The following is a 15642-nucleotide window of genomic DNA, read 5'->3' as shown; positions in this document are numbered from 1 at the left end:
CACAGAATCAAGGGATGCACATTATTATCAGCAAAATCACACAACAGCACCAAGGGCTACAGACTAAAGAGACTGGAAGAGGTGTAAATTACAAGCCACAAGTATTTATTCAGGTAAAGTTACATAACTTATGCTTCTCCAGTGCATTCATATATGGGATCAACATCTGCTCTCAGCAATGGCCATTTAAATTAGGAATAATTTATTGCAACCACTGGTTCGTATCAGATTTACAATGAACAGTTCAGCTCATCATGTTCAAAAAAATTGCTGGATGTTTCAGAGGAAGAAAAAAAAAGTTTTCAGTACCAAGAAATGAAAGCAAATAAGAAAAATATCATCCTTCTTTCAAGCAGTACAAGGACCAATCCTGACAGCAACCCCAGTGATTTTAAGCACCTTTCCCTCAACCCCTCTCCAAATTACACTAACACTTAAATATCTTCCTTCTGGACAAGTTAGAAATGACCCGCAGAAAGGAAGAACTTCTTGTGTTTCATCTCTTTCACCAAGACAAGCAGAACTCTGAGAAAACTGGGGAAGATATCATAAATGCCAAAAGCAACTCAGTGTCCAAGTTGACAAGGGACAGAGTCTGCTACATAATGAACAGATAGACCTTTAAGGGTCAGCTCACACATAAGAACTTATATTTATGTGCACATATGGCAGATTTATAATGGCATATTGGATACCTAGAAAATATGCAGCCTGCTTTTCTTATAATAAAACCTGTTCCCATTCCAACAACTTCAGTGGGCTGTAGATAAGGATCCTTCATAAGTAAAAGGCACTGGAATGCTGCAAACCAGGACAGCTCCACAGAACAAGAGCCTCTCTTCTCAGAGAATGCTGTTGAAAAATAATTAGAGAACAGGCCCTCAGCTGAGTAAATTGAAGCATCCTGACTACAACAGCGTCTACTTTAAAATATTTTTATTTCAATGTGGTCCTTATAAAGCCTTAGCTGTAGTCCTAGAATCTGCAGATTATCTTCTGGGAACATTGAATAAAACCCAATTTGAATTTTGCTCCAACAGTGTTGTGCAACATAGTCCAGACACTCATGTCAAAACCAAGATTTTAGAGAAGATGTACTGGTTTAGTTCCTGCTCTCCTTGGATCTCATTTTTCTGTGTTACCTATCCAGTGACAGAGAATTCAGCCTCATGGCACAATCTGGTCAGCCAAGCTCCACCAACATAGAAAAACAGGCCCAACTCAGCTGTTGGACCCTTTTTCCAGGGGTTTTGTTACTGGACCTCACTGGCATCTGACAGAGCAGGGAATGATTGCAAATAAATCCTCAGCAGGGCTCAGATTTTCATCAGGTCAAGACTGAAAACCTCCACTTTCAAGGCTAAAGTCCAGAGCCACAGCTCAAGCACAAACATTGATAACATTGCCACAACACAGGTTTTTAAAGTTCCAGTTTTGTAGAGATACACTGGAAATGCAACTACCATGCTACAGCCACAGTTCCCCAGCTTGGGAATACTTTTAGGATGAACAGTCACTTGCAAGCATGCAATGAATGGGGTTTGGAGCACTGTAGGAAACACCAATCACACCTAAAAGTACCCCTGGGCTTGGTGCAGAGAGCCAGAATGAGCAGTAAGGGTCAGGCCAGGCATTCAGTGGGGCCCATGTCTGCATGAATTCCAAAGAAACAAAGAATTTGCAGAGAGGTTGTGCATCTGGATTTAAATCATGTAGAGCTAACTGGAGTGTCCCTGCCACATCTCGGTGTATCCACCCCCAAAGCACACTACCACCAAATTTAACTGTGCATTTAAGAAAAGACTGAGATAGTTTTTAAACATATGGTCCATGAAATAATGTATTAATCATACAGCTAAAACATCTCCCTGCTTTACATGGGGTAAAAACATGTCTCGCTATACAAAAACATCATTCTGAAAAATAGGCTAAATTATCTGTACATTCAACAACTACTCTCACACTCAGGAATTCCATGGCCTTAACTGCTTAATAATTAAACTTAAAAAAACCCCCAAACTTTAAGAAAACAAAAAGAAAAAGGAAAAAACTAGACACATTTAAAAAGCAGTATATCAGTATGAAAAATCTGGTGAGAAGAGTTTGCAAAAACTCATGAAAAGTATATTAATGATCATCTGATTAATTCTGGTGGATCTTTAAGAGTCTGCAAATGTTTCAAGTGACTATGACCGTGTAGAACAGAACTGTGAAAGCCTAAATTCACAGACAAGCCTTAGGCAGCCCAAAAGTTGGCTTATTTATTCTCCCAAGGACGAAACTCTTTTTGCTCTTCCTCACCCTCTCTCCTTTCTAGTTCATAGATCTGCCAAACTAAAGGCAGTGACTTTACCAGGAGCAAGTGGCACTGGGCTCAGGGGAGGCAGAGAATAACTGGAGGCTATTCTTACTTTCAGTAGCACACTGAAAAGCACCACTACTGCTATTTGCTACCAAAGACACCAAATTCTCAGCAAACAAATGAACATGAGCAAGCCAGAGAACAAATCTAACAGAGATCTATATCCCAAGGGAACGTGCCATGGGTCCAGCATAAACCAGAAGGAATTTCATACAGACACACAAATCTTACTGAAAAAAATGATCAAACAGGATTATTCAAACAGGATTTAAGACCTTCAAATACATTGCAAAATTCAGCCGTCAAGACACTTTCAAACCACTGATATCAATGGAGCACATTGAAGTATAATGCAAATAGTTTCAAAGGCTTTCTGAAAACAGAGGAAAACTTCAGCACAGTTATAATCTCTCTCCCTCTGAAATTAGCTGAAGCAGCTGTCCAAATGACTGTCAGCCAATTCAGAAAGTGTTCAGCTGCTCCTCCAGAGCAGAGACTGTGTCCTGGGGTTGGGCAGAAACAAGCTGGGGTCAAGCAGAGGCTGTGCCAAGCTCTGCTGTGTGCTCTGGGTGATCAATAGCACCCAGGGCACATTCACACATTCCACATTCACAGCTGAGCTGGGGCCACGGGCTCTGTGGCACGGATGTGGACACTGGGAAGGCAGAGCCAGGACAGAGGCAGCTCCCTGCTGCTGCCGTCTTCATGGAATTTGATGTTCAGGTAGAAATCGCCCGTGTAGAGGAAGAGAAGTGCTCCAAAGTACACAGAGTCTTTGGTTGGCTTTACCTGGTAAAAAGAACACAAAAATCAGTACAAATAAACCATCAACAAAGCAAATTAATTGCAGTTTGCAATTCATTAGCTCCTTCAAAGGGTCTCAGAGTACTCCAGGTTCACATCTCAATAATGCTTTCATACAAAAAGGAGTAAACATCTCGTCCCTATTCTAGTAACAATGTTACTTAAAAAAATTAATCCTGTTATTCACTCATGCGGTAAATCTGTGCCACTCAGCACAAAACAGAATATGAACTTTTAAGAGTCACTGATTCCAAACCAAAATTTGTTTAAGGTAGAAATCACCCTTAATGTCTCCTTAGACTGTATTTACCAACATCTCTATTAAAGTTCTAAATCTCTGAATTAATGCTAAATACATGGTTTAAACACCATTTAACAGCTTAGCAATAAGTAAGTTCATTCTCCCTTATTACTGAGACACAATCTGACTGCAAATTCTAATCAGGAACTTGGATGACTATCATTGAAATAATGAGGTTTTGCAAGAAACTTCTCAAAAACAGTAGCCATCCTGATTTTACTTGTCCAAATTAAATATACAGAGTTCACACTGTTTCTACATTTATGTATCTTCCTTCATCACAAATCCATCTACAATCCATATCTTCACAACAAATAATATATCTCAGTCCATCATTTCAGCAAGACACTTCAGTAATTTCTAACTTTAACACTCCCACCACTGTTCAGCATGTGATAATGTTTGAATTAGTATCTGCTTCCACAAGATGTTAAATCCAGTTTCAGGATGCCTAGAACTGAGCTACAGCAAATGCAAAACACCAAATCAACACAGAGCCATTCCACTGGATGGGATTTTTCCCAAAATTGTGAAAAGGCAGCTTCATCCCAGCAGAAGAGTCCCAGTCAAGGCTGAGGCTCTGAGACAGGCGAGCAGGGCTGTTCCCCACTACAAAAAATGTCATTATATGGTAAACTGGGCCATGAACAATGGGGTGTGGACTGGGACACCCTTTGCTGAAGGACAACTTGCCACTGCTTGGGAAGACCAGAACAGGGATGATGGGAAGGTCATGGTGGGGAACAGGGGGAAGGCAAATGATCAACAGAAGATTTCAGGGGTGCTTGGAACTCAAGAATATTCCAGAAAGCTGAAAACTTCCAGCCACTTTCCACAAGGCAGATTCTCTGCAGCTTTCAGAAGTGAAGGGAATGAGCTGTTTCCATTTTCTCCTGTTCTAGCTTTTTTTGAACTTTCACTGCTGGGTCCTTTAGCCAGGAGACTTCATCCTGTATAGTCCCCTGGGCTATCAGTCTGCTTTGTTAGGCCTCCCTAAACTGGAAGAAATCCAGAGAGGGCCACAAAGCTGCTGAAGGTACTGGAGCAGCTTTTCTGTGAAGACAGGCTGAAAGAGTTGGGGTTGTTCAGCCTGGAGAAGAGAAGGTTGAGTGAAGACCCCACAGCACCTTCCAGTATTTGAAGGAGCTACAGAGAAGCTGGAAAAGGCTCTCCATCAGGATGTGTAGTGATAGGACAAAGAGTGAAGGGATCAAATTTAAAGAGGGGAAATTTAGGAGATAGATAGATAGATAGATAGATAGATAGATAGATAGATACATACATACATACATACATACATACATATAGAGATAGAGATATATAGATATGGATATAGATATAGATATAGATATAGATATAGATATAGATATAGATAGATGTGGATATTACTGTGAGGGTGGTGAGGCCCTGGCACAGGCTGCCCAGGGAATTTATGGATGCCCCATCCCTTGAAGTGTTCATTGCCAGGCTGGGTGAGGCTTGGAGCAGCTGGGATAGGGGAAGATGTCCCTGCTGGAATGAGATGAGCTTTAAGTTCCCTTCCAACCTAAACCATTCTGTGCTTCCATGACTCTAAATTGCAGCTCCTGCACAAGGGCTCTCTGTTCGCATCCTCAGAGCTGGAGAGCCCAGGCTCCCTTTGGTTTTGGTGCTGGGCACTTCTGCTGACCTACAGCAAACTTGTACCATCATCATGTCATCCACGTGAGGGACCAGAGCAGGCACAGCTGTTCCCCTGACCCTGTCCTTGCCATCTCCCCCCTGGCTGGGTAACAGCTCCTGCCCTCTGGCACCGCGTCTGGACACGCAGAACAACATCCAAACATGTCCCCTCATGCTCCCCTGCCCTTCTCCCAGGGCTGCCTGCCTGATTTTTGCCTCACTGGAGCTGATGTGGCCTTGCCTGCAGAGTAGGGCAGGGGCAGGCACTAATGCCAGCAGTGGGTGCAGTCAAAAAGCAAACGAAGCCTCCTGAGCACCCTGAGCTGTTCCAAGCTCCTGGTCCATTCCTCCTCATCTGGCTGCACCATGGAGGAATGCCTGTGATAGCACAGCTCAGAGCCCTTGGCAAGCAGGGAGGTGGCTCCAGGCTCATTGGCATCAACACCAAACATTGACAGTTTGGGCTCTACCCACTTCTGTTGTGCCACCACCACTGCATCAACACTTGTGGTTTGGAGAAGGAACAGGGAAGCAAAATGAGCTTGAAACCTTTGCCTTGCTCAAGTGCAGGTGGCTCTGCAGAAGTTACCAGATGTTTCCTTCAAAACAGGAACCAACTTTGGAAAGTAAGGCTGTGTCTCCAGTGGGGTGCCTACAAAGATTCCCAAAATATCAGACATCCAGCTGCAGCAGTCAGGGCAGCAGAGGGTCACATCCAGCCCAGCTGCCACACCAGGCACAGGACTAATTTTGAGGTTAAAGCTTCATTTAGGAGTCCAAGGTATCCAAGGTCCTACTACAAAAGGAGGATACCGAGTCAGTGAGACAGTGGGGCAGACACAGAATGGGCTCCCCAGGCAGCCTGCAGAGCCAGAATAGAGTTGCCTAAACACAGGTAATGGGATGGCCTAAGGCACTGAGGACTGGGAAGATGCCCAGGAGGTCTCACAGGATTTCTGGCAGCATCTGGTGGCTGGTAGGATATCCACAGCACCTATATGATGGCAAACATCTGCTTTTAGGCATCTCAGCCCTGTGTTATTGAGCCAGGTTCCACCTGCTGCAGACCACACCTCCATGGCCTCATGGGAGCTCAGTGGGGCACCACCCCTGGGAACCCCTCCTCATTCAGGTGTCTCAGTCTGGAACTGAATCCATCAAAGTGTCTGTAAAGTGGATGTCCACATGAAAACCAGCTGTACAACACAAGGACTCACCTGATCAAACACAGAATGAGGCAAAATGTTCCCTACACTGCTGTTCCAGATTGCACTGCAAGATGTATTCCATTACCATCTGTATGGCAGATTACCTTTGTCAAGTGGGCAGTTTGCTTTATCTCTCTCTTTGATTGACCACATTCACACCTCCCTCAGGATAGCAGACTATTGAATGTCACTGCATGACTGATAAGAACTATTGAATGTCACTGCATGACTGATAAGAACTACAACATCCCATTGTGAGATGCTCCACCCAGAGGGAGGAGCCAAGCATTGCTACCCAGATATAATCCAGAGGTTTTGAGACACCAGCACGGCTTTCTCCATGGGATTCCCCAGAGGAACAGCAGCTGCCTCTTCTCCCACTGGATCTTTGGAGGAAGAATACATCCTTCTCTACAGGATCCCTGCTCCAACAGAACCACCCCTGACACTGCAGGAGGACTGCAGCCACATTTCCCATTGGACTGCTACCAACACCCTGACCCACAGGGTGTCAGGTTGGGTTCTGACTCTGTCAGTGTTGTTCTAGTGAACTGCATTGTTTATTTTATCCTGGTTTTTTTTTTACTTTTCTTCCCTATTAAAGAACTGTTATTTCCTGTTCCCATATTTTTTGCCTGAGAGCCCCTTAATTTAAAATTTATAGCAATTCAGAGGGGTGGGGTTTACATTCTCCATTTCAGGGGAGGCTCCTGCTTCCCTTAGCAGACTCCTGTCTTTCCAAACCAAGACAACTGCATTACTCTGATGATTTTCTCAGCCACTCAGAGTGGCCTGTTGAGGTGGTCACCTCCATGGCTGGCAGGACACAGCACCCCACAGCCTGCAGTGCCTGACCCAGCTCAGCCATAAGGAGCACAACTCGTGCCTGACCCAGACCAAATTCGTGTTGTCCTCCAGCCCAGCACACACAGCTCTGATGTGCCACTGCCCAGACCTGTGCCTGTGTGTCTGCTGAATCATTCATCAGGATGCTGACACTCCTGAGCCAGGGCAGAGTTAAAATAGATTTTATTAAAATTCCACCATTCATGGAAACAAAGATGAGCAGCTTGTACCTCAGAAAATAATGATCGAAAATTGAGGGAAAAAAGTCCACATTAGTCCTTTGTTCCATCAAGATAGAAGAAAAATTAAGTTTCTAGCTGCATCCTAATCCTTCCCTGATTTAGGCTACCATGTGGGACTGTGATTGCTTAGAACTAATTACTACTTATTTATACTGCTGTAGTACTTAGGGAGCTCAGTTGGAGATTAGGGCTGGTGCCAGCTACTGCTCGCTGCCCCAAAGAGTTTACAGTGTGAATAAAACAGTGCCAAGAAAAATAATTTGTTCCAGATGGGCCACAGAGGACCTGCCAGAAGTGAGCAAATGTTCGCCATGGCTTCTGAGCTGATTCAAAATGACCATCTACTAATGAATTTCTCCTCATCTCCCACTACCAATCGCTTGAGCTTGTGTGTGATAACACACACAGGGAAAAATCCTGCTTGAAGATAAGTGATGGCACAAGCAGGGGCAACAAGAGAGGATGAATTGCTGGGAGTTACAGGATTCTCCACAGAAGGCAATATTTTTGGTTTCAATTTGTAAAAAACCAGCTCTGTCTCATCAACTAATTATTCAACAAAAAACAGAGGTAAGCACTAAGAAAAATTAATAATAGGGTAAAAGATAAACTTTATGTAGTGAAGCAACACAAAAAAAAATCCATTGTATTTTAATGTGTAAGTTCCACCATGTTAATTCATGTTTCAAAATCACCCACTGAATAAAAAATGTTAAATATTTAAGTCATAATGGGGAAAGTCACTTTTTCTGTCAAATACAGAGAAAAGTAAGGTTAGCCAAATTAGAAGTTATGCTTAAAAATGCAGACTTTACTTAATTTAAAATGCATGGAAATAACTCAATATCCTTCAAAAATTTTCCAGAAAAGACTTTGCTTTTTGAAGTATCATATCCAGCAGAGACTTTGTGACACAAACCCAGGCTGCTGCATCAAACTGAGGTAAAAGCACAAAGAGGTGAATAAGCATCACTACATTGCTTCCAAGATAAATCTAACTTGGACTTCAAGCCACAAGAAAGGGAAATACAAAATTGTGTGACTTTTACACTTTCAACAATTTATATTCATACTGCAAAGCAGCAGGTGCATCCTGAAAATTCCCATATATGTCCTTTGTCTTCCAGGTAGCAGCAGAAACTGCTTTGAGACTTTTTAGTCTGGAATCAAAAATAACAGTGAATTTTGAGCATGAGACTTAACATTTAGAAAGGCAGAGGGATCTGTTGGGGTTTTTTTGTACCAATAATGAAGTTTCTGCATGACAACAGAGTAAATTTTCAGGGTGTGAGAAGTATCTCCACTTGCTGCAATACCTGATGCTCCCACTCGTTCTTGACCACGCACCAGTGATGCACCAAACCAAACCTGATTCTCCATCCTCCCTCCCACCCAGCTCAGCCCTGCAATAAATCATGTCAGCATCCTTGTGCCAGTGTCAGTGTGAAGTCAGCCCAATTAACTTAAACTGCTGACCAAGGTGGTTTTTGCTAAACTGGACAACTTTGCACAAAAACAAGTTCTCGCAGCGTCTGTCCTGATGGGCCTGCAGGGGGAGAGGGGAGCATCTTTCACAAGCAGCTGGGAAAGGGCAGCACCTCAAGCCACTTCCACTAAACAAGAAAAATAGCCAAGTGCCCATGACCTCAGGTTAAAAAAATGATGGGGACATTTTTTACAGCTTCCATACAGCAGCACTGAGTTGAAAACCAGCAGGGAATCTGGTCCAGTATCTCAACTTTTGTTTACAAAAAAGAGAAACAGGTTGTCTCTCATCCCACTCAGCCATGAGCTTCTATGGTTTTCTAACCAGTGCCTGTCTGAATTTTGGCCAAACTCAGAGCAAAAGCACAGTTCTGAGCATGGTGGCTCTTCTCTGAAGCATCAAATACACAAACCAGGACTTCCCCTCCTCCCCCCAAACAGGTGGAACTTTCTGAAATCAATTTTCTATTCCTAAATTAGTCATTATCAGGGAAGAAAGACATAAAGGCAGACATAAAGGATTTTCTTCCACAATCAAGGCTCTACACCCCAAAGAAGGTGACCAAGCACTTTCCCTTGGAGCCTGTGTGGTGCCAGCACCACACACATTGAAATGTAACCCTTCTTGTCTAAGAGTCGACATTTTCTTCATTTCACCTTTTTTGTATGGAGAGGAGGACAAGCCGCAGAAAACAATTTTATTTTTAACTTCTTGGGGATTGTGTTTACAGGAGAAATGTCAAACTCCTGAGCAATGGGGCAAAGGCAGGGACCGGAACGTATGAGAAGGCTGCCTGGGCAGGCACCAGAGACGCGACCTCCTGACTTTCTGCCCCGTAGGAGACTCAATCAGAAGGTAAGAATACATCACACTGACATCTCCCTTTTCCCTCATTAGCCTGGAGGGTCAGGCCCTTTGGCAGCTGGGCATCCAAACACCACCACTCTGATTAAAAACTCCACATTGTCAGAACCAGAGTCAAAGAAAGCCATCCCTGGATGATTTCTGTTGGCATATTTAAATTATTCAGCTACAAGAATGCAGTTAGCCCCCATTAAAAATCGAGCTGATGGTATATTTCATGCTCATTAACTTTTAGAAATATTTTCTTCTGCGATGCATAATTGAAAAATATGCATGGTGACTGTCTCTGTGATTAACCTTTCATTTCTTTCTAACTAAAGTTAACTTATATATTTAATTTTGACAGGTACATTTTATTAACAATCTGAAGAGCTGACCTAAACAAAGGTCCTAAGCACAATCCCAAACACACACCCCATTCCTCATGTTTATTTCATGAGTTACCAGAAATGCTTCTCATTCCATTCTGCAGCATTGCCTGCGAATTTTCATTCCAGGTATTTTGTTGTTGTATTTTTGGGAGGGAAGGATGTGGGAGAGAATGGTGTTATCTTTATTTTTCTTGCCTTAGAAGCAAAAAGCTCCTAGACTTGAATCTAGAGAAATTGAGAGAAAAATCATAATCTCAATTGTTTTAAAAAGAGGCCTTTTTTTTTTGCCTCATTTTATGCATTTCTTTATGGTTTTATAACAGTATGCTAAGCATCCAGGAAATGAACCAGCTCATCAGATTGGCCATTAATGCTTAGCATTTTCTTTTTGCAGTCTGTTGTGTTTCCTCAGAACCTGACTAGAACTGATTTGCTGAGTTCCTTGGCTCAGCCTTGGGAATGTTTCTTATGGACTGAAGAAAAAAAAAAAAAAGTTATTTAAAATCTATTACTGCAGGCTGTGCTGGGAGACTCAAGGGACTGGCAATATGGTATTGAACATTCAGTCTAGGGTTACCCATTCACATTCAGCCAGATCTGGAGTGACCAGAAATTGCTGCCTCTGATAATTTACTAGTGGTTTACATGGTAGGAAATTGCAGTCTTAAACCATTTCAGAGACCATTCCAGATGAATGCAGCAGCCCTGTTAGCAAAAGCTGCCATAATCATGGGTATTTCAAAAAATTAATCTGTTTTAAAATGTACAATAGAGTAATGAAGCCCCTTTCAAATGCACATCACCCAAAATGCTGATAGTTGTCACCAAAGAACTCACGGTGTCGATGTGGAAGGTGTTGGAGCCCACGAAGGTGATGGCATCCTGCAGCTCATAGTTGTGCACCCCATTCTGGTAGTCCTGGTAGGGCATCATGGTCAGAGCAAAGGGCCCCACGCTGTGCTTGCTCCAGTTGGTCAGCTTCACCTGCAGGGACACAGGGTCCCCCACCTGGCACGTCACCACGGCGTCGCAGTCACACACCTTGCCATCCACCAGGATGTCTGCAAAGCAAGGAGACAGGTCCTCATTAGGCTGGACACCTGCTTCAGCAACTGCATTAATCTTGGCAGGAGGCTCAACAAGAAAAAAGTAACCTCAATGGAACCAGGAGTGTGGGACAGTTAATCCTGGGAGAGAAAACTCAATGCTGTGCTGTTGTGCAGGGCACCTGCTTGAGAAAAAACAGCTCATGAGGGGCTGATGTCTGTCCACAGCTGTTGAAAGAGCTATGAAAAAAACCAAATTATGATATATACACAGGCACCAGAAGATATTTTTTTAACCTCCTCCCTTGAAGGCCAAAGCCACAGACCATTTCTCATGGTTCTGCAAATCAACAGCACGAGGTGAAGGGAAATACAAACAGGAACCATCAATACAAACAATAGCTAGAGAGATCCAGGGCTGGAGGCTCATGTTCATGTGTTACAGCCAGAATAAATCCTTCTGTGTGGAGTTGAGCTTTTGGAGCAGGACAGATACTGGCAGAATTTGCAATGTATTACATAAATTAAAATACTGATTATGAGGAAGAGCAGGATTTTAAAATTATACTGGAGTACTACAAGCTTGTTCACTCTTTGCACTTTAAATCACTCTGGGATTTCTATTTTTAATTTTCTACTTTTCTTTCCCTTACTGGGACAGCAGAAAATATAAAGCCTCCAAATTGGTTACTGCTGGGACAATGACAGCCAGAGTAATGTGTCCATTAACCTTGCCCATTTGCTTATACAGAACCAAAATGTTTCATTACCAACACACTATGAAATTGCCAGTCCAATTCCCTGCTCTGAAAGGGTTCCCAGTTGTGCAGTATTACTGTATTTTTCAGATGAGGGTTATCTCCAATGCACTATTAATACAGGAACATTTCTATTTCACTATGGGTTCATGTTCAGAGATAAGAGAAAGCCCTGGGCACATGTAAGAAAGCATCCTTTGTATGAATACCTATCCCCACAATCTCATATGCCCATGAGGCATTTCCATCACTCCTGCTCCTCCTTGGATGCTTGCCTTTTGACATGCATCATATTATTCCTCTGCATTGGATTTACATTAGTAATATCCCCTCTTCAAGGAAAGACACTATTTTTATGCTCCAGGAGTTTTCACAGAAAAAAAAATTTGCACCAAAATTATTTTTTTAACTTTGCTTTGTTTTGTTGCCTTGGACAAAAAGTGCAAAATGATGCATGTTCTTGTGATGCCCTTTAGCCTGGCAAACTGAACAAGCCTCAACACAGCCACTGGATAAAAAACAAACTAAAGTTATTGCCAAAGAAGAAAAAAGTTCAGAAAGGAACATTTATTCCAGAGGTCAGGCCAGCAAAGCTGAGGTACCCAGATGAAAAACTGTCCTCAACCAGAGATGCCCAAATCCAGCAGTGTTAGATACAAGAGGTTTGGCAAAAAGAGCACAAAAAAACACCCTTCAGTGTTCAAGCTGAAGCTATCCAAAACCAGTGCTGGGGTCCCAGTTGGAACAGCCCCTGTTCCAAAATTTCCTTTCTCTCTCTTCTTTTTTTTTTCTTTTTTTTTTTCTTTTTTTTTTTTTCTTTTTTTTTTTTTTTTTGACAATTAGAGCATTGTTGAAGAGTCCTGGAGTGCTGAGTCCAGTTCTGGGCTCCTCATTACACGAGACAGGGATACACTGGAGAGACTCCAATGCAGGGCCATGAGGAGGATTAAGGGACTGGAGCATCCCTCCCATGAGGACAGGATGTGAGCACTGGCACTGCTCAGGCTGGGAAAGACTCCAGGGAATCTCAGCAACATAGACGAACACCTGGAAGGAGGTGAGAGGACAGAGCCAGGCTCTTTGACTCAGTGCTGCCCCGTGGCAGGATCACTGTGCACACACTGAAACACAGGAGCTTCCCTCTGACCACCAGGAAATAATTTATTTCCTGTGAAGGTGGCCCAGCACTGGCACAGGTTGCCCAGGGAGGTTGTGGAGTCTCCATCCCTGCAGATTCTCAAAACCCATCTGCACATGGTCCATGGCAAGGGGCTTTAGGTGGCCCTGCTCGAGCAGGGATGGGACAGTGATTTCAAGAGGTCCCTGCCCATCTCCGTGATTCTCTGAAAGGAAGTGATAATCACCCACTGCATCTTAGGGAAGGGCTAGAAAACCTTTATGGCATTGGATTTCTCCTGCAGCAGCACACTCTAATGCCATGGGCTGTCCTGCCCAACATGATCAATCTGCTTCTTGCAGTATTGCCCTGAGATCATGGATGTGAAGTAGGGGTTATAATGATATCCCATCATCAGGCATTAACTGACTTCGGTTTCCCAAAATCTCAGGTTTCTGTGGTTGAGATGACCCTGAGGTGTCAGAAAGTCTCTTTTTCCCAGCTCCGCGACCGAAGAAATCGAGATTCATCGGTTCTGCTTTTCAAGGTTGTTTATATTTTCTTATCTGTTACATTCTTTCTCTGACCTGCTGAGATCTGTCCTGCAGGTCAGGTTGTGGCACAGCATGTGCCCTTTGGGTGGTGCTAACTTTTTATACTAAGAACTACATGTACTTATTTACAATATTTTCCAATACCTATCACCTATGTTAGACAGTCTGTCTCTATACTAAACCAATCAAAAAGTGTCACCATCACAGCAGAAGATGGAGGAGGAGGAGGAGGAGAAGAAGAAGAAGAAGAAGAAGAAGAAGAAGAAGGAGGAGGAGGAGGAGGAGAAGAAGAAGAAGAAGAAGAAGAAGAAGAAGAAGAAGAAGAAGAAGAAGAAGAAGGACATGCCTAGATTCCTCCATCTTGCTTCTTGAACCCCCATTCTAAATCCCCAAAATTCTACTTTTTCACCCTGTGATACATTAACTACCATTTTTCTCAAACTCTTGTGGCTTGTAAATCTTTGAGTCCCTTGCCAGGGTCTTGAATCATCCAGGGCAGCCAGAGGAATGTCCTGGGTTCCCACACCAAAACATAAAGAATGTGTGTCTGTGTATAACCTTTGTGCTTCCCCATCTCCTGGCACAGAGCTGAAGTCCAGTTGCTTCCTTCAAAAGCAGTGCATTTATATCAATTCATGACTTTATATCAGTTTCTGTTTCCAAGCTTCTCCCTGCAAGGTGACTTCTTTCATTAACTAAAAAAAACAACCAACAACCCACTTGTTTTCTTCTTCTCCACCTAGTGGGTTTTACTGCTGTACAAAGGGTTAGATCCCCAGACCAGCACAAACCCTTGGAAATACTCCCTAAGCTTAGTGGATGAATCTATATTTTCAAGCTGCTCATCAATTGCCCCTTAGCTTCAATGGTCTGCTGTAAGAATTGTAAATGAACCCTTTGCCCTCTATCTCTACCTTTGTATCTAATAATAGCTCAGAGCATTTCTTTCTAATATCTTCATGAGAAAATAGAAAATCCAAGCAAAAGGGAAGCATTTAAGTCTGGCTCAACCAGATTAATTTTTTTCTCATTCCTAAAAATAAAAAAATAGAAAAATTCAATTCTTTTAGATTGATTTAAAAGGTATGTGTGTGTGTGTGCACATGTGTTTGTGTACATATTGAGAGATCATTTCCCTCCTTCCCAGAACACACTTCCCTCCTGCAGTACCAGAGCCAAGGATCTCAATGAGATGTCAGATGAGAGAGCACACATGGCTGGCGTGCAAAATACTATGGAAAGGAGTGTTTAAAAACAGCCCCCTTTCATCAGGGAGAACAGCTTGGTTTGACAGGCAGCTTTACTCCCTTCCTGACACAGAAAACATCTCATGGACCAGACGGATTTGCTTTAATATTTTCATCCATGAGCAGAGGAGAAGCCATGTGCACAGGGTCCCGTTTCTGCAGATTCAGCTCCCTCACACAGATGGCACAGAAAAGCTGAGACTGCTCACACCACTGCTGTGAGAGTGAATCATTACTGGCTTCAGAGCACAGGAACTCTGAATCAGAGATGCAGTCACTAGCACAGAAATCAGTCGTGGCTGTGTCTCCATCCTACGAAGATTCAGATACGAGAGAAACAGCTCTTGAGAAAACTAGAAGGACGAAGTTGAATCCCAACTGCATTTAAAAATTGCATTTTAAAAGTGGCAGCATAAAATTTGGATGACAGAAGGGGGGGAAGCATAAAGACCTAGCACTCTCCCAAACTCCTTTAATTAAAAGTTAAATTATTTTTTAAGTGATGCAATAAACCAACAGAATGCTGTCCTCCCCACCCCTTTTCCTGCTCATTTACCTACAATGCCCACTTGTGTTGCCATCCTTGGGTGCCAAAATCACCCTGCAATGCCTGACAGCCATGAAAAAAGGACAGGCATTGTCTCTGCCACACATTAATGAACAGGCACAGGACCATTCTCTTTTCCCTCTAGGACCTTCCCTAAATGATTATTGTATCCAGAGAGAAAATGTTATCCAACACATTTTGGAAGGTGGAGAACGAGGCTGCTACAA

At 43.0% G+C, this 15642-nt stretch overlaps 1 protein-coding gene across 2 annotated transcripts in view; it reads right to left on the bottom strand.

Moving 5' to 3' along the window:
- Window positions 1-1448: 1448 nt before the first annotated feature.
- TRAPPC9 (trafficking protein particle complex subunit 9) overlaps window positions 1449-15642 on the bottom strand; it is a 449801-nt gene continuing 435607 nt past the window's right edge. For both annotated transcript variants that reach the window (XM_054295480.1, XM_054295472.1), the window contains exons 22-23: window positions 10984-11207; window positions 1449-3151 (exon numbers count right to left, since the gene is read on the bottom strand). In XM_054295480.1, the coding sequence (XP_054151455.1) occupies window positions 2972-3151; window positions 10984-11207 (404 nt within the window). In that variant the 3' untranslated portion in view covers window positions 1449-2971. The remainder of the gene's footprint in view (window positions 3152-10983; window positions 11208-15642) is intronic.

This window comes from Melozone crissalis, unplaced genomic scaffold, assembly GCF_028551555.1.
Source record: "Melozone crissalis strain CALT ecotype California unplaced genomic scaffold, PUWL_Pcris_2 ptg000002l_1, whole genome shotgun sequence".
NCBI classification, from domain to species: domain Eukaryota; kingdom Metazoa; phylum Chordata; class Aves; order Passeriformes; family Passerellidae; genus Melozone; species Melozone crissalis.
The sequence above is the reverse complement of the archived record's forward strand: the minus strand, read 5'-3'. Positions and strand labels throughout refer to the sequence as shown.